Source organism: Podarcis muralis, chromosome 11 (assembly GCF_964188315.1).
Source record: "Podarcis muralis chromosome 11, rPodMur119.hap1.1, whole genome shotgun sequence".
NCBI lineage: Eukaryota > Metazoa > Chordata > Lepidosauria > Squamata > Lacertidae > Podarcis > Podarcis muralis.
Window position 1 is genome coordinate 62,854,812 of NC_135665.1, and position 23,328 is coordinate 62,878,139.

Sequence of the window (23,328 nt, forward strand, 5' to 3'; positions counted from 1 at the left end):
CTTAGTCTAATTGATTCAAGAGAATTGATGTACTTGATTCAGTGATACCAGCTTTTGAAAGTCTGGTAGCCCTTGCTTCTTACCTTCCCCCTAGGAAATCCCACTGCCCTCTATAAGGTGGTACCACTCACTTTGGGAAACACTGTTTTGCCTCCAAATAGGCTCCAAGAACCACACCCCAGGGCCCCCAGCCTTGCAGCAAAGAGAACCCTTATACCAGTGGTTCTCAACCTGTGGGTCCCCAGATGCTGTTGGACTACAACTCCCATCATCAATGGCCACTGGTCATGCTGGCTAGGGATGATGGGAGTTGTAGTCCAACAACATCTGGGGACCCACAGGTTGAGAACCACTGCCTTATACCATGGGTAGGCAAACTAAGACCCGGGGGCCCAATTGTCTTCTAAATCCGGCCCACAGAAGTTCCAGGAATCAGTGTGTTTTTACATGAGTTGAATGTGTGCTTTGATTTAAAATGGATCTCTGGGTCATTTGTGGAGCATAGGAATTTTCCCCCTAAAAATATAGTCTGGCCCCCCACAAGGTCTGAGGGACATTGGACCGGCCCCCTGCTGAAAAAGTTTGCCGACCCCTGCCTTATACATCCTAAGAGCATGATCAAGAAACGTTGGTCATAGCAGCCCACGCTACAGAATTATCTCTGCTTAGAAAGGAGAGGTGTTTGTTTTGCTTCCCTGGCTGCTCACGTGCAAGGATGCCTTGCGAGAGTGCATTTGAAGCCTAAAGCTGCAATCCTCTGCTCAGTTACTCCAAAGTAAGCCCTCCTGAACCAAGTATGGGGGGGGTGGGCAGGGGATAAAGGTAAAGAACCCCTGACAGTTAAGTTCAGCCATGAACGACTCTGGGGTTGCGGCGCTCATCTCGCTTTACTGGCCGAGGGAGCTGACGTTTGTCTGCAGACAGTTTTTCCGGGTCATGTGGCCAGCATGGCTAAGCTGCTTCTGGTGAAACCAGAGCAGCTCACAGAAATGCTGTTTACCTTCCCGGTGGAGCGGTACCTATTTATCTACTTGCACTTTTGGGCATGCTTTCGAACTGCTAGGTTGGCAGGAGCTGGGACCGAGCAACGGGAGCTCACCCCGTCGCGGGGATTCGAACCGCCGACCTTCCGATCGGCAAGCCCTAGGCTCTGAGTAAATACGCACAGGAGCTGTCGGACCTGTAAGTGTCCAGAACTTCTTCAAGGCAAGGGATAGCAGTCTGTGGGCAAAATAGTTTTGGTTCCCCACCGCCCTGCAGGAGATAGAAAGTAAATCTCCATGCTATCTTGGCTGGTAGAGTTTATAAATATTCATAATTCAAGAAGTGAATACAGTGGAGAGCTCAGATAGATGGAGGGCATTTAAAAAGAAAGAGAGCAGAACTATCCATTTAATGTCTCTGGATGATGCTAGAGAGATACATGATGGCATTCCCTGAATGCTAGTCCAAGGATGGCTGCTAGCCCCTAGGCCAGGAAAGAAACCCACAATAATAGCTGAAATACATTATTTATTCTGTTGTTCATACAATTTAACTTCCCAGCTCTCCCCTCCCTGCACAGAACAGTCTTTAATTCAACATCTTTGAGAGACATTCATGGTTCCGATTTAAGACAACGTAAGTCCAGGCGTTAACTTGCTTGTTTGCGTTAAATTCAGATTTCGTTTTCCATACAGTTTTATATGAAAAGAGATGCTTACTGTAATTAGATTTTTTATATATAAAAAATCCTATCTGAATTTAAAAGCTCCAATTTTGTTTGTTTGTTTAAAAAAAAAATCATCGATTTTTATCCACCCTGCCACGAGGTGATTTTTTTCCTAGACAATTATTCTGCAATTACTCTTCCTTATAAATGAACTCCTACATGGAGAAATTATGTGACGAATCAATGAAAACTAACTTTGCATTTCCACTGCTTGAATCACAATTTTTCCATACAGAAGCTCATTTATTAGTATGAAGGAAGCATGGAAGAAATATGAAAGTTGACGGTGTGTGCGATTCAAGCCCGCCAGCCGTGCACAGGGTTAAATCCTGAGATCTCTACAGCGATAACAAAATCAACCAGATTCTTCAGCTAAAATGTTTATAGTGGCTGGTGTCCAATGTAGTCAATACTCCAAGTAGACCCATTGAAATCACTGGGCAAAAATAACTTGTCCGTTGATTGCAATGGGTCTACTGCTTTGACCCAATATATTTCCACACATTGGCTAATGTTTTCTCATTTATTCTGCCTTTAAGATTTTAGATTTTAAAATTACTTGGTGGGGAAAATAAGACCTGGGAAATGGAGGGACACACTGATATGGAACAGAGGTAAGTCAGTAAAAGGAACTTGAAGGGTGAGTAGCATGGGCTATTGATGGCTACTAGCCATTGTGACTATCCCCAGTTGGAGGCAGCAATGATTCTGAATTCCAGCTGCTGGAAACCACTGGAGGGGAGTGGGCTGTTGTTCTCAGATCTGGCCTGCAAGTTTCCCATAATGGCAGCTGTTTGGCCAATGTGAGAACAGGATGCTGGACAAGGTGGGCCATAGGCCTGGTCCAGCAGGCTCTTATATTCTTATCGAGGGTACCTTCTCCCCGATCCGCAAGCATAACTAGCCTTCCTCCCGTTTGAGAGAGCATCCCCTGGCAACTACTGCAGCACTTTGCCTTTGTCGCATGCAGCTTGGCTTAATCGCTCGAGCCCCCTAGAGGCATTTGCTCTTTGGCAATACATCTGGAGCCCCTTCGGTGGCCTGAGAGCAGCTTCCCTTTGGTAGAATCCCACAGTTGGTGCAAAATGTAGCGGGTGCTTAAAGGTAAAGGGTAAAGGGTAAAGGGATGCCTGACCATTAGGTCCAGTCACAGACGACTCTGGGGTTGTGGCGCTCATCTTGCTTTATTGGCTGAGGGAGCTGGCGTACAGCTTCCGGGTCATGTGGCCAGCATGACTAAGCCGCTTCTGAAGAACCAGAGCAGCACACGGAAACGCTGTTTACCTTCCCGCTGGAGTGGTACCTATTTGTCTACTTGCACTTTGACGTGCTTTCGAACTGCTAGGTTGGCAGGAGCAGGGACCAAGCAAAGGGAGTTCACCCCGTTGCAGGGATTCGAACTGCCGACCTTCTGATCGGCAAGCCCTAGGCTCTGTGATTTAACCCACAGCGCTACCTGCGTCCAAGCGGCTGCTTAGGCAGGGCCAACTGCATGGGTCTTTCTGGTCCAATTTCCACTCTGCCAAATTCAGACGGTTGTCCACTAGCTGGATGACTTGCTTGTGCTCTGCTGCAGGGATAGCCTTTGGGATGTCACTGAACTACAAAGCCCATCAGCCTCAGGCAGCAAGGGCAATGATGGGAGGTTGAGGTCTATTAACAGTTGGAGGGCATTGTATCAGCTTCCCTGGCTCGATTGCCATGGGAGCAAACTGGATTCCAGTGGGTTGCTCTACAGACACAGCAATGCTAGAGGTGTGGTCCAGTTATTCAGGCAGAGTTATAATTGGGACTAGATGGCCTTTGGGTTCCATTTGAGAATTTCCACAACTCCTTTAAAGCATCCTTCACACACACACAAACACACACCCTTGCACTTAAGCCACAGAACTACAGGCACAAAAGCCTTGCCATGAATCCCCTCCATTTGCTGCTGCACCAAAAGTGTTGCTCCTAGCAAATTCCTGCTGGGGGCGGCTTTGTAGCAGCAGCAGCAGCAACTAAACTGGACACTCCCTTCGAATAAGAACTCCCATATTTTAGAGCTGGCAACTTTGCGGAACAAGGGAGATCAGATGCCCTGAGCTGCAACCCTTGCAAATTTCTTGATCCTTTACAGCCTTGCTAAATCATTTATTTAGCACAGCCTTTTAACATAATCCCGGAGAAAAAAAACATAAAATAGATTTATCACAAAACCCTGTCCTCCTACCAACCATCTTCAGACTAGTACATATATTTCTCTGATTATTAATTAACGTAGGCACGGAATGAGCTAAGAGCTTTTCAACCTCTCCTTCTCTCTCTCTCTCTGTCATCTAAAGAAGAGTAAGGCCTTCCAAGAACTCGATTCAGGGTGTTATATTATTACTGCTAGACCCAATCCAAGGCTGCTCCCATGTAATGCATGGGAAACGGTTAACCAGGCTGTGAGGAGAGGGCTTCTCCATCCCTGAGTGTTTTATATCAACCAAAGGGTGAGGTCTGAACTCCAAAACTAGGCAGTGAAAGTGCACCATAGGAGTCGGAGAATCTGACAATTTCGGTTTCTCAGAGTTTCGAGTTTCTCCAATCTTCAATTCAGTTCTCCAGATTCCAGTTTTGTATGTGTTTAATTGCATTTTAGCATATTGTTCTGCTAACATACATTCTTGCATGCAATTTTGCCTAATATACACATTTTTTGCACTACAATCCCCCACCCTACCCCGAAAAATATAATGCATTGCAAAATTCAAAGAAGTGTGGATTTTGAAGGATGGCTGTGTTTCTGTTCCTACATTGTTTTGGAATATGCAAATCGTGCAGGGTTCTCCTTTAAATGCCAAACTTCTGCCCAATCCCTAATGTACACCCTCTGAGCAACGAAAGTGTGGAAAGGAAATGAAAAGGGCGAGAGAGGTTAAGGAGTGCAAAACAGGAAGGTTTTGAGAAATAAGGTTTGCTGGTGTTCACAACTTTCTTCCTGGTCTCCAGCCGCCACCGCCCCACCCCCACACACCCCAAGAAACTAATACAGGGTATAGTCACTGTGGGAGGAAGGTGCTAAACACCACCTGTATAAAATTAGAAGCTCCATTTTAAAAAGTGGGAGGCCCTGATCACAACCTTCCCTCATCTCACATTGCTGAGAAATATTATATCCACCCTCTAAACTGCACCAAAGTCCCATAAAGGGCACATTATCTTGGAATGGGGAGCAGAATCGTTTTATTTTTCCACTTTCAGCGACAAAATATTGCATGTTGGGCCCGTGGAAAATGGAACTTGCCTCGCCCATACCCCGCCCATCTGGCTGGGTTTCCCCAGCCACTCTGGGTGCTCCCAACAGAGTTAAAAGCACAATAGAACACCAGACATTAAAAACTTCCCGAAACAGGGCTGCCTTCAGATGCCTTCTAAAAGTAAAATAGTTGTTTATTTCCTTGACATCTGATGGGAGGGCTGGTGCCACTACCGAGAAGGCCCCCTGCCTGGTTCCCTGTAGCTTTGCTTCTCACAATGAGGGAACCGCCAGAAGGCCCTCGGCTGGACCTCAATGTCCGGGCAGAACGATGGGGGAGGAGACGCTCCTTCAGGTATACTGGGCTGAGGCCACTTAGGGCTTTAAAGCTCAGGACCAACACTTTGAATTGTGCTCAGAAATGAGCAGCCTTGTTCATGTGTTCGCCAGCAAGCATGCACACTGACTATTCCACTTGCTAGAGTGTTCTTCCTACAGGTCCAAACGCAGGTCCCTGAACATTTGCATGCACAGCCACCAACCTTTTCTGACTTCCTTAAATGGAACCTGGCTTTGTTAGCCTCAAGGGAGGCAGACACCCCGCCATGTTTCAGACCCCACTGCTGAGTCCCTTTGTTTTCTGGGACCCAAACCTTTCATCCCATCAGCCTTCCTCTCTCGCCTCCCCTGCAAGATCTGCTGTAGCTCAGGGTTTACCCCTGCTGCAATGGAGACTGTTTCTGCCCTTGACTCTTGAGTTCTGATGGACAGTGACATTTGTTTATTTATTTGTAAAAATATCTGTATACTGCTCTGTTATAAAAAATATATAAATCAAAGTGGTTTACAGCAGTACAAGCATAAAATATTTTGTATTTTTATGCTGTGAACTGCCCAGAGATCTATGGATGAAGGATGGTATACAAATAATAATAATAATAATAATAATAATAATAATAATAATAATCCTTGCTTTTTTCTGGGGGTACTCAAGGATACACAGTACCATCACCTCCCCCCACCCCAATGTTAAAAGTGCCGCACTTACTGTAACTACTTCATTCTGAGTAACAGCACCTTTTTTCTGTTAAACAAACAAACAAACACTGATAATGAACCATACAAGAAAAACAATGTAAAAAAGTTAACACTTAACCGTTATGGAAGGCTGCATAGGTCTGGCAGAATAGAAAAGTTTTCAGCAAGCATTTAAAAGTTGGCACGGAAGGTGCCTGCTGAATCTCTAGTGGCAGAGAGTTCCACTGGACTAGGAGAACGACACTAAAGGCTCAGTTTCTTCTTCTTGTCGAATGAGCCTCACCAGCTTGGGGGAATGACCAGCTATGGTCTCAGAGAGGGACTCTGGACCTAAGTTGTTCAGGGCTTTGTAAATAGACACAAGGACCTTGAACCTGGCTCAGTTTCTTGTTGTCATCAAATGAGCCACACCAACCCATGCCAGTTCCTTCGCCTGGACCCAGCTCTCCCCATGGCCTCGCTTCCCACCTCCCCTGTCAGCCAAGACTTGCCAGAGGTCAAGGCTCTGTCCATCCCATCTGCACCCTTCCTTCTCCCCACCATGACAACAGAGCAGCCATACCCTCCCGCCTTTGGTGCCACCTGGCAGCTCTGCCATCCACCGCCCCCCTTCGCCCGCACTCCATCCTCATCCTCGAAGTTGGTCTTGTGTGTGGGGTGGCCCGGCGACCCCCTCCAGCTGGTTAAACCCTGCGCCTTTGCCTTGTGTCTTGACAGGCTTTGTGAGTTTTGACAATCCTGCTAGTGCCCAAGCTGCCATCCAAGCTATGAACGGCTTCCAGATTGGCATGAAGAGGCTGAAGGTGCAGCTGAAGAGGCCAAAGGATGCTAACCGCCCCTACTGAAGCATTGTGGGAAACTCTGGATAAGCAAGGTCTAGCACAGGTAACTGCTCAGGGAGGGAAGGGGCCAGGGGAACTTCACCTGTTGTCCAATAGCGTCTCTCGTGTCATGGACCCTGGCCGTTCAGTCTCTGAGGAGGGTCTGCCTTCTCCTCTAGGGCTAGACCAGAAAGTATAAACATGAAGTGGGACCAGACATCTCTAAGCATTGTTGTTGGTGCTGAAAAGGGAGAGACAAGATAAGTGATCTGGCATCATGCTGGGCCCTCCTTTCCCGCCAACCCCATACCCCGTTTTTGTCAAGCTTGCAAGACACAGAGGTCAACTCCCCAGTTCTTCTCCAGCACCAGCTCAGACATCTAAAAAACGAGAGTTGGAAGAGGTATTAAGAGGGGGTAGACATTTCGTGCGCATAGATGCCCATCGCCAATATGATTCCCCTGGCTGTTCGCTGACAAGGAGGGTCATGGGAACATTCCGCTCTGAAAGTCTCCCCTGGAAAACTCCCATGAAATGAATGGGAAGTTGCGTAAAAACCTCGTTCCAGTGGGATGGATGTTGTCAGTGACCTGTGAATCTCGTAGTTGGTGAACGTGTTAAAGACACAAGTTGATGTTGTGGTTTCCAAACTGAAAGGGCTGTCCAGTTTACGCATATCGCTAGTTCTGTGTCAAAACATTTTCCATTCCTTGTACGGCTGGGAGGGGTGGTCAGTCTTTATAATGTGATGCCTTCTGATCAGGATAAAGGAGCTTTCGGCTTAGGACTACTCCTGGGCAGCCCTCAACAAAGCTTGAAAAGGGGCATTAGATGGTGGACTCTGAGTTCAACTGCCAAATGGGTGGAAAGGCTCATTTTCATGGTGAACCATGAGCAGACGGGGCAATTGCAAGTTGCTGGTCTTGAAGGGTTTGTGTACCACTTAGGCTTCTATTTCAACTCTATACCTGCTGCCAGGGAGGGGGGTGTCCTCTGTGCTTAGAAATGTGCACTTGTTCTACCAGTCTTGGAGAGGGTGGTTGTGGTCTTTCCCAAGGCAGGCAAAGGGAGAAAGAAGAGTGGATCCCAAATGCATTTGTGAGGGTGGTGCAAAAAGTAGCGGAAGGCGGGCGTCTGTAGAATCCAAGTTGGGTGGCAGTATGAGGCATGGTTAGAGAGACCATCATTCCTTCTACTGGCAAACTTGCTTGCAGAACTGGCAGCCCCTCGACCTTTTTTGAACACCCTCCCTTGTGGAGTGTTCCCTCAGCGTCCTCTCCTTGAGAGTCCTCTGAACACCCCTGAACACTCACCCCCCCCCAAGAACTTTTGGGAGGCAGAGACATGAGAGGGCATCAGAGGAGGCAGGGAAGGAAAGAGGGACAGACGCCAGTGTTGCCCACGACATCCTTGACCATCCTTCAAGGCAACCCAGGCTGCCATGGAACATTGGTTGAAAACCACTGGCATACGCCATTATTGGTGGGGCAGGAGAGTTGGGGGGGGGGAATCACATCTGGCAACCGATGGGCCCCATTCGTTTCAGATAATATATGAGTAGATGAGTGTAAAAAGCACGAGACACCATTTTTCACGGCCCTCTAGCAGCTATTTACCAGAAGTAATGTATTTAGTGTTAACTCTGGAAGTGTGTACTCGATTCCGACCAAGCTAGGCCTCCTAGAGGAAAATATACATCAGGAGACAGACTCCCAGGAAAGGTGGTGGACTCTCCTTCCATGGCGGTTTTTAAGCAGAGGTTGGATGGCCACCTGTCATGGATGATTTTGTTGAGATTCCTGCATTGCAGGGGGTTGGACTAGATTGCGCTCCAAGTCCCTTGCAACTCCACGATTCTATGATTTGGAGGAAGCTCCCCACGTGGGCCAAAGCTCCCAAGACATTGCTAGACTACGAGAGAAGAGGGAGAGCGAGAAAAGGAGCTGAGAGAGATGGAGGGAGAAAGCTCCACTCAATTAATTCTGAGTGCTTTTTTCATCCCTTTGATCAAATCCCTCTTTTAGAACACAAATTGTTTTAGCCTACAGTGGTTTTAAGTCTTGTTTTCACCACTAATGCTCTCAAAGTTGTTTTCAGGCATTAAAAAGATCCCTGAGATGTGGTAGATAAGGTCACAAGCTTCAACACACAAAGCCCCTAAGGATCCTTCGCGGGGAAGGGGGGGGAGAGAAGCCGCCTCCCAAAATGGCCGCCTTCTTCTCTCCCCTTCCTCTCTAATTACAGAAGCAGAGCTGGGAGGAGGGAGGTGTGAGTGTGCGGCAGGCTGGCGGGAGGACGAAGAGAGGATCATTTGAGGCAAATCTGCCAAAATCAATATATTCTATTTCAAATCCTCCCGTCAAGATGAGAAGGCAAGGATTCCTAGGCACTCGGTGTGGCTGCCAGATAGTAAGACACAGAAAATAATGAGGGAGAAATGGCCAGGTGTGTGGAGTCCTTTGGGTGACCGTTCCTCAAAACGGCGTTGACAGTAGCCAATGCCACTCCATGTCCTAAAACATATGAAAGAAGTACATGGGAAACTCCCTTCTAGGTAAAGGGGGAAAGGTAGGCTGTGGCAAGGTGGAGAGTTAGGGACAGGGGCTGACCCAACACATTGGAGTCTTCCTGGAGATGTTTGCCCAGGTCTCTGGGTCTCCGGAAAGACGCCGTTTGCTTGGGTGTAGTGGTTAAGAGCGGTAGACTCGTAATCTGGTGAACCGGGTTAGCTTCCCTGCTCCTCCACATGCAGCTGCTGGGTGACCTTGGGCTAGTCACACTTCTTTGAAGTCCCTCAGCCCCACTCACCTCACAGAGTGTTTGTTGTGGGGGAGGAAGGGAAAGGAGAATGTTAGCCGCTTTGAGACTCCTTCGGGTAGTGATAAAGCGGGGTATTAAATCTAAACTCTTATTCTTCTTGGGATATCAAGGGCGATTCCTTGGAATCGGTTACCTGGCCTCAGAAGGGATATGTCAGGGTTGGGAAAGGTTCAGAAAAGGGTGAGGATATAGCGACTTTCCTACAATGGAAGTTTGCATCGTTTGGGACTTTTTAATTAAGAAAGAAGCAAAGTAGAATTTTGCAAAAATTCACTGCCTGACAGTGAACAAGAGAAAATCTCTCTCCCTCTCTCATAATATGCTAGAACTTGTGTGCATTCAGCGTAGCTGAATGTAGGGAAATTCAGGGCAGATAAAAGAAAGTGTTTCCATAAACAGCACAGAGCTGGACTACCTGGGAGACTAGGGTTCGAATCCTTACTCACTGGGTGAGCTTGGGCCAGTCACTGCCTCTCAGCCGAGCCTATCTCGCAGGGTTGTCATGGGAGTTAAATGGGAAGGGTAGAGCCACGTACGCCCACACAAGCTCTTTGGAGAAAAAGGTGGGATATAATTTCAATATGGGACATGGATGGCACTGTGAGTTAAACCACAGAGCCTAGGACTTGCTGATCAGAAGGTCGGCAGTTCGAATCCCCGCAACGGGGTGAGCTCCCATTGCTCAGTCCCTGCTCCTGCCCACTTAGCAGTTCAAAAGCACGTCAAGTGCAAGTAGATAAATAGGTACCGCTCCAGCGGGAAGGTAAACGGCATTTCCGTGTGCTGCTCTGGTTCGCCAGAAGTGGCTTAGTCCTGCTGGCCACATGACCTGGAAGCTGTACGCCGGCTCCCTCGGCCAGTAAAGCGAGATGAGCGCCGCAACCCCAGAGTCATCTGCGACTGGACATAATGGTCAGAGGTCCCTTTACCTTTACCTAAATGAAATATATTTATGAGACCCCCGGGTATAAGGCGGTATATATATTCAATGAATAATAATATATCATAAATAGACAACCGTGATTGCCCCAAACCAGTTTAGCCCCCTCCCCCAAATCCAACAGGTCCTTCACCTTTTGTCTCAACTGGGCTCAAAAGGAGCTTTCACCAGCTCCCAGGTCTGCCTTCTTCTGCCTGTGAGACAGCTAAGCGGTCAAGCTGGCCGAAAAAGGCATTTGGCTGCAGCAGGATGACTGATGAACCATCTTGAGCTGCGCTTCACTAAGAGGAACCACAAGAGGAATGAGCTCACCCAGATTATTCCCGAAGTATCTACTAACCAGGTCCTGCATTTAACTCCTGCTTATGACTTGACTTTACTGCACCCTGCTGGAAAACGGGAAACCTTAGCTAAAAGTCTGAAGGGTCTGGAGCAAAAGGGGTGGGGACCGTAAAACGCGGCTTGTTTTTTATTATTATTTTAAAGTCATTTTTGTCCTTCTTCTTTTAGTGCATCATGGCTTTCTTTCCCTGTATTTTCTAACCTGATAGCATCCTTTTAAACTGCCAGTCACTTCAGCAATAGCACAACGCAGAGTTCTCTCCCATGAACTGCAAATTTCAATTTCTAATGGATGTGAAATCCCGTTTGCTAATTATCATGGTTATACTAAGATTGGCATACAATAGCCCGCATTGATGGAAAACTGCAATAATTAATTACCGTGTTCGCTTCGAAATACAATCAGCAATTACCATGCTGAGGCAAAATTCCATTCAGCAATATTTGCTGCTTGTTCATGAGGGTGGCTTTTTGCTCCCTCTCTCTCTCTTTTTCTTTTTAATGCAGGGCAGCTATTTGGCTACGTTGCAGTGCTGGCACCTTAATGAGCAAGGGGTAGTTTGGGGAGACAGGTTCAGCTTCTTTGCTTTGGGAGAACTGGAGCTGTGGGAGGCGATGCAATTGAACCCTGATTGCGCGCGGAACTTTGATTAAAGACACACCCTCACCCAAATAATATTACATGAAATTACAGCTATCGTTTTGCAAAAAAACAGCAGGCGAGGTTCCCCTCTCGCGGTTCCAAGAGGGCGGTAATCCAGTCAGTGGTGTTGTTTTACCGTGGCGTAAAGACAGACATTTGTGCCCTTATTAAAGGCAGCCTGTGTGAGAGAGTGGGAGAAACACAGTTCTTTGATAAGGAAGCAAAAAGGCAGGATTTGACCAGGCTGGGTTGCAGAATTCCATGTCCTCAAGCTACCGTATTTTCGCTCCATAAGACACACCTGGCCATAAGATGCAACTAGTTTTTAAAGGGGGAAAACAAGAAAACAAATATTCTGAACGAAACAGTGGATGTATGATTTTTGTGGTTCATGCTGTGGCCACAGACATGTGATCTGATGGTGAATTTGGAGTGACCCAATGCAAAAATCCTGAGGATCCATGCTTTGTAACCACATTTTTGCACCATTGCAGCCCCAGGAAACAGTGGATGTGTGATTTTCTTGGTGCACGCTGTAGCCATGGACATGCTATGTGATCTGATGGTGAATTTGGGGTGACCCAATGTAAAAATCCTAAGAATCCATGGGCTTTTACCTCCCCCCCCCCCCAGGCAGCCTCTGCTAGCGTCCCTTATCTCTCTCCCGGTCCCACCGATCAGCTGCTTCCTTTCAACACTCCCTTCCCTCTTGTTTGCCTTAGTGTCTTTTCCTTAGCTGGAGCAGTTTTTTGCTCCTCCTTTTCTTCTAATTTCTCTCCTCATTGCTTTAGTCTTCCTGTCTCCTCTCCTTGCAAGTTTTCTGTCTTTACCTCCCCCCTTCCAGGCAGCCTCCTTTATCTCTAGTGTCCCTTATCTCTCTCCCTGATCGGCAAACAATCAGCGGCTTTGTTTCAACACCCACTTCCCTCTTTCAAAAAAAAAAAGCATGATCTGTTTTTCACCCCTGGTCAATTCAGCTCCAGGGACCACGCATTTGCTCCGTAAGACGCACAGACATTTCCCCTTACTTTTTAGGAGGAAAAGGGTGCGTCTTATGGAGCAAAAAGTACAGTACTTTGTAGGTGTTGTTCTGCCATTCTAGACCAGCACTAGGTGGGGTGAAGCTGGAAGGGGCTGCTTAACTCTTTCCCTCCAACAGATCAAAATCCCACTTTTCAAACTGCTTTTACACCCATGGCTGAAAAGCTACAGGCAAACCAAAGCAGGGGGAATCGCCATGGAGAGGGTTGTTCTGAGCAGGGGAAAGGAGTGTTGGGGAAAGGGTGAAGCAGCCTCCCTCTCAGCCCAACCTTCCGTCACTCTTGCTTACAGCCTGCCCAAGTAAGTCAGCGCTTGTGCTCCTGTTGTGGTTGTTAGGGACATGTGTGAGGGTTTCAGTGCAGGGGACATAAGCAGATTCTCTGCCAGTTGTGCCACTGGCACATTATGCAGCATTGATGGTTATTTATTCAGGTACTTATGCACCACTTAATTCACTGCGAATGCACCCTCTAAGTGGTTTGCAAATATAAAACCAGTTTTATGTTATAAAGGTAAAGGGACCCCTGACCGTTAGGTCCAGTCACGGACAACTCTGGGGTTGCAGCAGTCATCTCGCTTTACTGGCCGAGGGAGCTGGCGTACAGCTTCTGGGTCATGTGGCCAGCATGACTAAGCTGCTTCTGGCGAACCAGAGCAGCGCATGGAAACACCGTTTACCTTCCCATCGGAGTGGTACATGAGCGGTACCTATTTCTCTACTTGCACTTTGACGTGCTTTCAAACTGCTAGGTGGGCAGGAGCAGGGACCGAGCAACAGGAGCCCACCCTGTCGCGGGGATTCAAACCGCTGACCTTCTGATCGGCAAGCCCTAGGCTCTGTGGTTTAACCCACAGTGCCACCCGCGTCCCTTCATGTTATAATATATATGTGTGTGCAAATCATTAAAAATACTCATTTCATCAGAGGAGATATGTTAGCCATCTTCAAATATCTAAAGGTTGTCACATGGAAGAGGGGCTATGCTTGTTTTCTCCTGCTCTGGAGGGTAGGACTCGAACCCATGGCTTCAAGAAAAGAGATTCCAATTAAACATTTGGAAAAGCTTTCTGACAGTAAGAGCTGTTTGGCAGTGGAACACTCTCCCTTGGGAGGTGATGGACTCTCCTTCCTTGGAGGTTTATAAGCAGAGGTTGGATGGCCATCTGCCATGGATGCTTTTAGCTGAGATTCCTGCATTGCAGGGGGTCAGACTAGATGACCATTGGATCCCTTCTATCTCTGTGATTCTGTGGTCAAAACATTAAGGATCCCCAGTCAACCTGCTCAATAAAACAAATCCATTTAAACAATTATAGCAATCAAAGGAGGTAAAATGGCAATTAGAACAATTGAAGTCAGGAGATCAGGGGAACGCTTTACTAAATAGGTGTGTCTTCAAGAACTGGCAGAGTGCCAGTGCTGATGAGGTTGTGTTTAACTAAGTCCTACTCAGAGTACACCCACTGAAATTAATAAACCTAAGTGAGCCATGTAGATTGATTGATTGATTGATTGATTGATTGATTGATTGACTGAATATATTTTTCTCCCAAGTTGGGATTCATTCAAGGCAGTTCACAACATTCAAAAACCCACGTTTTAAAATACAAAGTAATTAGAACCAACTAGTTTGAAACTATAAAAATACAATAAAACACATTTAGAACCAGCATTAAAATACCGACTTCCCTGATAGCACCTAATTTTCAAAGGTCTGTCTAAATAGGAAGGTATCAAGCCTGCTAGCAGAAAGATAACAAAGAGAGCCCATCTAAACGCTCTTTCCAAAATCTGGGAGAAGCGCTCTCGCGCTCTCTCTCTCTCTCTCTCTCTCTCTCTCATATGTCACCACCAACCATGCCTCTGAAGATGATGAGAGTGAGAGAGAAGGTGCTCACCTGAGGATCTTATCACCTGGGCAGGTTTGTAAAGGGAGATGCAATCTTTCAGATAGTCTGGGCCCAAGCTATATACAGTGGTACCTCTGGATATGAACGGGATCCGTTCCATAGCCCCGCTCGCATCCAGAGCAGAAAGCAACCCGCGTCTGCACATCTGCGCATGCGCGGATCATGATTCGTCGCCTCTGCGCATGCGCGTGATGTCATTTTGAGCATCTGTGCATGCGCGAGCGGCAAAGCACAACTCCGTCACCACGGAGCACAACCCGAAAATGCTCAACCTGAAGCAACTTCAACCCGAGGTATGACTGTATCATATTAGATTAACTTCAATAGGTCTACTCTGATTAGGGCTAGTATTGAATAGCACCCATGGGGGTCTCTCATATTTCAGCAGGGAGACACTTGCATAACATTGGTACCACCAGTGTAAAGGCCCTGAGTCCTTTGTAATTCTGTTTTTTCCTTTGGGGGCCCTACGCATAAGCTGCTTGATCCGCTGCCACAGGACAGCACTTATGATGACATCCCTGATGACAAGACATACAATTTCCTCCGAACATCTGATTAAATGAACAACAGACCTAAGCCTCAGTCAATGCATAAAGGCACTCCGCTGAGATATGTCAATAAAAGCTCTCTCCTATACTCTTTCCTAGGGATGGCTGAATCTCTCCATGTGGGTTTCTATTTTTCTGTTTTCCCCATTTCAGCAACAATTTGTGAATCTTACCAAAAAACAAAAAACTTTATGACTTTTTCCCTAGTGAGTGTATTTAGGCTTGCAGTTTTAAGCATGGTAAGACATGATTTTTAAGGAAGAGAATTTCTTCATTTTTAAAAAAGTAGGGAATGTTGGGTGATCAATAGTGACAATTAACTTTACCCATGCAAAAATTGAGAATTTTTTTTTCCCTTGGGGGGGCGGGGGTCAATGACTGGAGCATTGCATGGGCAAGAGAGGGGGGTGAAGTTTGAGGGTGGAAATGCTATTTTGGAGACAGATAGTGACGAAGTCATGGCATAAGACCATTTAGTTATTTCCCCCTCAATCCCAGATGGGCGAACAAGTCAAACTTTTGCATGAAATGTCACAAAGTGCAGATGAGTGAATCAGTAAGTCTGCATGTGGAACTTATCTTGCTCCTCAACACTGTCTTTTCCCCTTGGAGTCAAGCCACTGGAACCCAGGGCACACATTTGCCGCCTTGTTAAATACTGGAATAGTAAAGATTTGTGGTGACCGAGCAGCGGGGTGCGCTCCCGCTGCTCGGTCCCAGCGCCTGCCAACCTAGCAGTTCGAAAGCACCCCGGGGTGCAAGTAGATAAATAGGGACCGCTTACTAGCGGGAAGGTAAACGGCGTTTCCATGTGCGGCTTTGGCTCACCAGATGCAGCTTCGTCACGCTCGCCACGTGACCCAGAAGTGTCTCTGGACAGCGCTGGCCCCCGGCCTCTTAAGCGAGATGGGCGCACAACCCTAGAGCCTGGCAAGACTGGCCCGTACGGGCAGGGGTACCTTTACCTTTTAAATACTGGAATAGTAAACATTTGTGGTGACAAAGCAGGACATGAAACCAGTTGACTTTGCCCATTGGCCATGCATCTGAAAGCCAAGATGTGTCCCTAAGCTGGGCGAGCTTTGCTGTTTTGCCCACTGCCTCAGAAAGTGGATAAAAATGAATTTGCTGTGCTGATTCTATTTTGTACCTGGGGTATCAACAGGAAAACGGTATTGCCGCTCCCCTTCCAGCCCCAGATGTGAATGGCACCAGGATGGGCTTTTAATGAGCACAACCTGATTACTGTCACGACCGGAGGAGAGTGAGCCCCGTTTGTTTGCGTTCCATGGAGTGGCGGGGATCTGTTCTCAATCAGAATAATCCAATTTAAAGGAATGATTCATATTAGCGAACACATCTGTCTGAGGCCAGAGCAGAACCCTGGTGTTAGTTTAATAAATGACGTTCATTAAACTCAGCTGAAAATATAATCTGGAGAGACTGATGGAGTGAGCAGAGCAAAGAATAAGCAAAAGGAGCTGGCAATTATCAGCCGTCATTTGTTCTGCCGCCACCGCAGAAGTGGGGCTTGTTTGCTGAAATCTTAATTTCGTTTGGCTGAGGTGGAATCCATCAAAAAGGTCCATACAGCAGACGAAGCCCTCGTTTCTCAAAATCTGTCAGTGCAGGGGTGGACCAGGCGTTGGGGGGGGGGGGCGAGGATGTTAGCAGTTTTTCCTGATCTGTCCTGTACCAGGACAAAAAATTCCCAGGTCAGGATGGATGGGGAAATGCTTCTCTGGGAAGGAACAAATGAGTGAGCCTCCTCAAAGAAGCATTGCCAAATCAGATGCTGTCCTGTCTCGGAGGCAGTAACTTTTGCCTCTGTTACTCAGTCCCTAGTTGCTTCCGGACTAGATGACTGCCATGCTATCTAAGTAGGGCTGCCAATAATAATAATAATAATAATAATAATAATAATAATAATAATTTTTATTTATATCCCACCCTCCCCAGCCGAAGCCAGGCTCAGAGCGGCTAACAACAATAAAAGTAACACAGTTTACCTAAAATCACAATCAATTTCTAAAACCAATTCATTCTAAAATCAATTCAAAATCAAATTAATGGCAACCATTGGGCTAGAGTTCTGTGAGGATTACCAAAGGAGGGGGTCAGACTGTTCCTTGGCCAAAGGCCTGGTGGAACAGCTCTGTCTTGCAGGCCCTGCGGAAAGATGTCAAGTCCCGCAGGGCCCTAGTCTCTTGTGACAGCGTTCCACCAGATCGGAGCCACAGCCGAAAAAGCCCTGGCTCTGGTTGAGGCCAGCCTAACCTCCCTGTGGCCCGAGATCTCCAAGATGTTTTTATTTGAAGACTGTAAGGTCCTCCGTGGGACATACCAGGAGAGGTGGTCCTGTAGGTATGAGGGTCCTAGGCTGTTTAGGGCTTTAAAGGTTAAAACCAGCACCTGGTTTTAACACTCTGAAGACATTCCACTTGCAATTCTTCACGCAGCACATTGTGTTGCAATTCTTCACACAACGGGACACCATGATGAGTGCCAGAGCGGACAGAAATGCCATTTACCTTCACGCCACAGTGGTACCTGTTTGTCTACTTGTGCTGGTGTGCTTTCAAACTGCTGGGTTGGCAGAAGCTGGGACAGAGCAATGGGAGATCACTCCATTGCAGGGATTCAAACTGCCGACCTTACAATAGGCAAACCTAAGAGGCTCAGTGGTTTAGACCCCAGTGCCACCTGCTATAACCATAGGGATTCCCCACCACCACCTATGGAACACCATTCCATGAGAATTGTGTTTGCCTCCTCTCTTGATCTGGCTTTCATTTTCCAACTGGCCTTTGGCAAAGCTTAAGATCGGGGAGTTTGTAGCAGTATATTGTAGCAACCCCATGCTTGGCACGAGAGGGTGAGCTGCGATGGTTTTATATGGGTGTATTATCTGCAGCTTATCCGTCCTGCATTTAAGGAGCTGGATTATGTATTGATTCTAATTGTGCAGTTTCTAATGGCGCTTTTTAAAAAAAATTAAGCTTGCTCACACGTTACAAATGAGCGTAAGAGTGTACACTTTTTTGATTTAGGCGGCTCAGTGAATCTGTACACAGGTACACACTGTACTCTCGCTGATCATGAGCTGTGAACAACTGTATGAATGTACAGCTCAACGGTTGTGTATGCAGGCACACAGCTCATTGCATGCAATATGTGAGCACGCCCACTGTGATCTTATATGGTGAGCCGTTTGAGGATGTTGGGGCTGATCTACTGTCCTGAAAGGCAGCATAGAAATGTACCTTTTTAAAATCGATAAATAAAATCGAGCCATTAGTATGGGAACATCATTAGCAAAATAGAGCCCATTTAAGACAGCTGTCATTTATACCAAAGGAGCAGACAACATTGCCCTCCTAGAAATGTGAAGGAAGAAAATTGCAAGGAAAGACACTGCCGATATCCTCCATCCCTTGTCCCGTGAAATGCCATGTTCTCCCACTTCTTCTGCTGGGATATTGACCCCCCCCCCACCATCCTTTTTGATTCAGACCCCATGACATTTCTTGCAGGCCAAGCCATTGTGCCACCACTGCCCCCCGGCCCAAGTAGGAAAAAGGACAATATAGAATGGCTTTGGTTTGAAACAGACTATGCCTTTATTGAATACAAGACACAAGAGGTTTGCTTAGGCATGGAGCAATCGTTTACTTCTAGCCGGCATGCCGGAAGTGCCGGCATGAGTCAATCTGGCAGCGGGGGTTCCTAAGACTTACATCAAATAAGAGGAGCCTCGTGGAGCTCGGTAGAGTACGATTGGCCCTGGGCCAACAGGAAATAGGCCACTCCCCCTCTATCCCTTTAAGAGGAGTTTGGATCTGATCACTTTATCACTACTCTAAGCAGTCTCAAAGCGGCTAACATTCTCCTTTCCCTTCCTCCCCCACAACAAACACTCTGTGAGGTGAGTGAGGCTGAGAGACTTCAGAGAAGTGTGATTGGCCCAGCAGCCACATGTGGAGGAGCGGGGAATCAAACCCAGTTCACCAGATTATGAGCCTACCGCTCTTAACCACTACACCATACAGGATACCCTAGCATTGGAGGGACAGGAAGGAACTACAGTGGTACCTTGGGTTAAGTACTTAATTCTTTCCGGAGGTCCGTTCTTAACCTGAAACTGCTCTTAACCTGAAGCACCACTTTAACTAATGGGGCCTCCTGCTCCCGCCACACAATTTCTGTTCTCATCCTGAAGCAAAGTTCTTAACCCGAGGTACTATTTCTGGGTTAAGGTAAAGTAAAGGTAAAGGTACCCCTGCCCGTATGGGCCAGTCTTGCCAGACTCTGGGGTTGTGCACCCATCTCACTTAAGAGGCCGGGGGCCAGCGCTGTCCGGAGACACTTCCGGGTCACGTGGCCAGCGTGACATCGCTGCTCTGGCGAGCCAGAGCCGCACACGGAAACGCCGTTTACCTTCCCGCTAGAAAGCGGTCCCTATTTATCTACTTGCACCCGGGGGTGCTTTCGAACTGCTAGGTTGGCAGGCGCTGGGACCGAACAACGGGAGCGCACCCCGCTGCGGGGATTCGAACCGCCGACCTTTTGATCGGCAAGCCCTAGGTGCTGAGGCTTTAGCGGAGTCTGTAACCTGAAGCGTATGTAACCCGAGGTACCACTGTACAACCTCCCCTCCATCCAAAGCTAAGATTGCCCCAACCTCAGCTCTTCATACCTGATAAGAAAAACCAGGTGTAGGGTCCAAGTGAGGCTTGTTTAAATGCCCCGGGAGCAGACCTGCTCAAGCTGCAGCCATTGGGCGCCTTGCAGAGCACATGGCTCGCACTTGCCTCTGATCTCCCCATCAGAGCAACCTCGCCATGTGACGCCTTTGGCCGTTTCCCAGCTTCCTCTCCCGACATGTATTTTCAAAAACTCAAGTTAGCCTTAGTCTTGGTCTGTTGGATTGTGATTAATGAGCTGGTCCTTGATGAGGCTGAATCTCCCACTTGGTCTTTTTTGTTTTGTTTTGTTTTTGCTTTCGCGGAGCCTTTGTTCACCTTTCATCCCATTCCATCTCCCTCATTGGGTATATTACTTGAGGGGGTGGTTTTTAGGGATTTTTTTATGCTGGGGGTGTGTGTTTTTAATATGTATGGGCTGACAAGAGCAGCCCTTCAAGTCCCAAGCAGACAGGCGAAAAAAGCTGAAAAGACAGAGGAAAGAGTAATGGAGAAGGAGGCAGACCTTGACCTCATAAGCTTTCAGCGCTGATTAGAGCGGCGCATGGTGTCAGCCACCTTTTCTTGTTGAGGGCAGCCTGGCTGTGAAGTGATTCCCCCTCCCTTGTCCCTTCCAACCCTCTTTAATCAGTTTCCAGAGTTTCTGTCTTGGACGCAAGGATACCATCTGCATTCCTGCAGACTCTATTTGGGCACAGAACCTATTTAGACACATGCAGGTGTTTGCTTGCTTGGTTAAGGTTCAAATTTGTACCCTGTGACAATGGCTTACATAAGGTGTTTTTTTAAATCTAAATAACAAGAATAGAACAGTACGGATCAATGAAAACTTAAAAGGGGGTATACACAGGGCTTTGTTTCAGCCTGAGCTCATAGGAGCTCAACTCCGGTACAGTGGTACCTCGGGTTAAGAACTTAATTCGTTCTGGAGGTCCGTTCTTAACCTGAAACTGTTCTTAACCTGAGACACCACTTTGGCTAATGGGGCCTCCCGCTGCTGCCACGCCACCGCCGCGCAATTTCTCTTCTCATCCTGAAGCAAAGTTCTTAACCCGAGGTGCTATTTCTGGGTTAGCAGAGTCTGTAACCTGAAGCGTCTGTAACCTGAAGCGTCTGTAACCCGAAGTACCACTGTACCTCTCAAGCGGGCGCCATTACCATTCTAAGAGAACAAGGGAGAAGTTCATGGTGAGATCCCGCTCCTCTTTATTTTAGAAAAAAAGCACTGGGTATACAACAGTTAAAAGTGATGCTAACAAAGTTTCGAAATGCAGAAAGACCTTTAGCTTGATATGAGAAAAGAGTAGACACCAGGCAAGAGGGCACTTCACAGGTAAGGCCCCACAGGTAACGCTGGAAGGGTGCTCATTCAAGGCCTAAGTTGTTGGGAAGTTAGCATTAATACAGACCCTCCAAGTGTCCCTATTTTCCAGGGATAACCCAGATTTACAGAAGCTGTCCCGGTTTCTGATTTGATCCCAGAATGTCCTGCTTTTCCTTAGGTAAAGGTAAAGGGACCCCTGACCATTAGGTCCAGTCGTGGCCGACTCTGAGGTTGTGGCGCTCATCTCGCTTTACTGGCTGAGGGAGCCGGTGTACAGTTTCCGGGTCATGTGGCCAGCATGACTAAGCCGCTTCTGGTGAACCAGAGCAGTGCACGGAAACACCGTTTACCTTCCCGCCGGAGTGGTACCTATTTATCTACTTGCACTTTGACGGGCTTTCGAACTGCTAGGTTGGCAGGAGCAGAGACCGAACAATGGGAGCTCACCCCATTGTGGGGATTCGAACCGCCGACCTTCTGATCAGCAAGCCCTAGGCTCTGTGGTTTAACCCACAGCGCCACCCACATCCCTAGACGTCCCTAGTTTCATCAGAGAAGGTTGGAGGGTATGGAGTTCTCTGACCCCTGGGCTATCTGAAGGCAGCCCTGTATAGGGAAGTTTTTAATGTTTAATGTTTTATTATGTTTTTATATATGTTAGAAGCCACCCAGAGTGGCAACCCAGAATGATGGAGGGGTATAAATAGTAACATTATTATTATTATTATTATTATTATTATTATTATTGAATAGGACGTCCCTAGTTTCATCAGAGAAATGTTGGAGGGTATGTTAATATATTGTATTGGGCTGAGTCATCCATAGGCTGCAAATTCAGACCTCGTTATATTAGTGTCCTATGATTTCAATATGCCACATCGTTTAGGATTCCACCAACTGCAGTAGCTGTAGCTTCTGTCCCATCTTCGAGGATGAATCTATGGGAATCCTGCAAGGAAGTGCAACCCTTTCCAGATGCTGGTGGTGGGAATTTATTTTAGTGCTAATGCTGGGGATTAGTTTCCAAAAGGGAGGCAGAATTGATTTGCCTGTCGCCACTAGACATGTGCTAAATCCGAAAGTATTCATATATGAGGAGCGAGAAGTTGCAAGATTATTTTTAAAGATTAGATTTATGACTTGTGCTTATGACATGTGCAATTGGGGTTGCAAAGCGTCCAATTCACACTTCCAAGTATACATCACTTGATCACACCAACACTTGATGATGGTTAGTTGAGTGGGTGAATTTGAAAAGGATAGAATTGTTTCTTTATTTAATTTCCACCATTTTTATATTGAGGCTTGAAACCCTAGAGGTGTATGGTAAGATTAGGTAAAGGTAAAGGGGACCCCTGACCATTAGGTCCAGTCATGACTGACTCTGGGGTTGCGGCGCTCATCTCGCTTTATTGGCTGAGGGAGCTGGTGTACAGCTTCCGGGTCATGTGGCCAGCATGACTAAGCCGCATCTGGAGAACCAGAGCAGTGCACGGAAACGCCGTTTACCTTCCCACCGGAGCGGTACCTATTTATCTACTTGCACTCTGATGTGCTTTCAAACTGTTAGGTTGGCAGGAGATGGGATCAATCAATGGGAGCTCACCCCATCGTGGAGATTCGAACCACCGACCTTCTGATCGGCAAGCCCTGGGCTCTGTGGTTTAGACCACAGTGCCACCTGCATCCCTAGGCCCAAGGATAGACCAGGTCAAATGGTAGTCCTCCATAGGACGTGTCGTAAAAATTGAGCCGTGAGGTTACCAAGACCCTATGGAAGTGGTTGGTTTGGTGGGCTCATCACCATACTTCATAAACCAGACAGCTGTGCTGACTCAGCCTGATGGAAGTTGTAGTCCCAAATGTCTGGATTACACCAAGTTGAGGAAGGGGGGAGTATAAACCTTTTTTCATTTATAGATCAATCCTGCATGTGTTTATTCAGAAGCAAGTCCCATGAGTTCAGTGGAACGTACTCTCGGGGAAATGTGCATAGGGTTCTGCACATTTAATGTGACACAGGTGTGTTAATTCAGCAAGTGTTGGACAGTATTCTTGTTATAGTTGTGTAAAGGCGGTAATGCTGGTTAGTAAGCATGGAGGACATGCTGCTTCCAGGGACAAAATTGTGCCCTCCCCATTCCATATACAGAAGCTGCCAGGTTTGCCAGCTGAACCTTCTTTCACCAATGGGAAGGCTGCACATGACAGCAGCAGGAGAATTTGGGGTTGGATGGGTGCATCTCTAGACTGTGGCACA

The 23,328-nt window shown here is 47.2% G+C and overlaps 1 protein-coding gene across 11 annotated transcripts in view; it reads left to right on the top strand.

The window, feature by feature from the left end:
- CELF4 (CUGBP Elav-like family member 4) overlaps positions 1-23,328 on the top strand; it is a 797,596-nt gene that overhangs the window by 764,707 nt on the left and 9,561 nt on the right. For all 11 annotated transcript variants that reach the window (XR_013394723.1, XM_077936520.1, XM_077936525.1 and 8 more), the window contains exon 12: positions 6,690-6,857. Coding sequence is in view for 10 of the 11 variants with exons in the window: in XM_077936520.1 (XP_077792646.1) it covers positions 6,690-6,817 (128 nt within the window). In the remaining variant the exon portion in view is untranslated. The remainder of the gene's footprint in view (positions 1-6,689; positions 6,858-23,328) is intronic.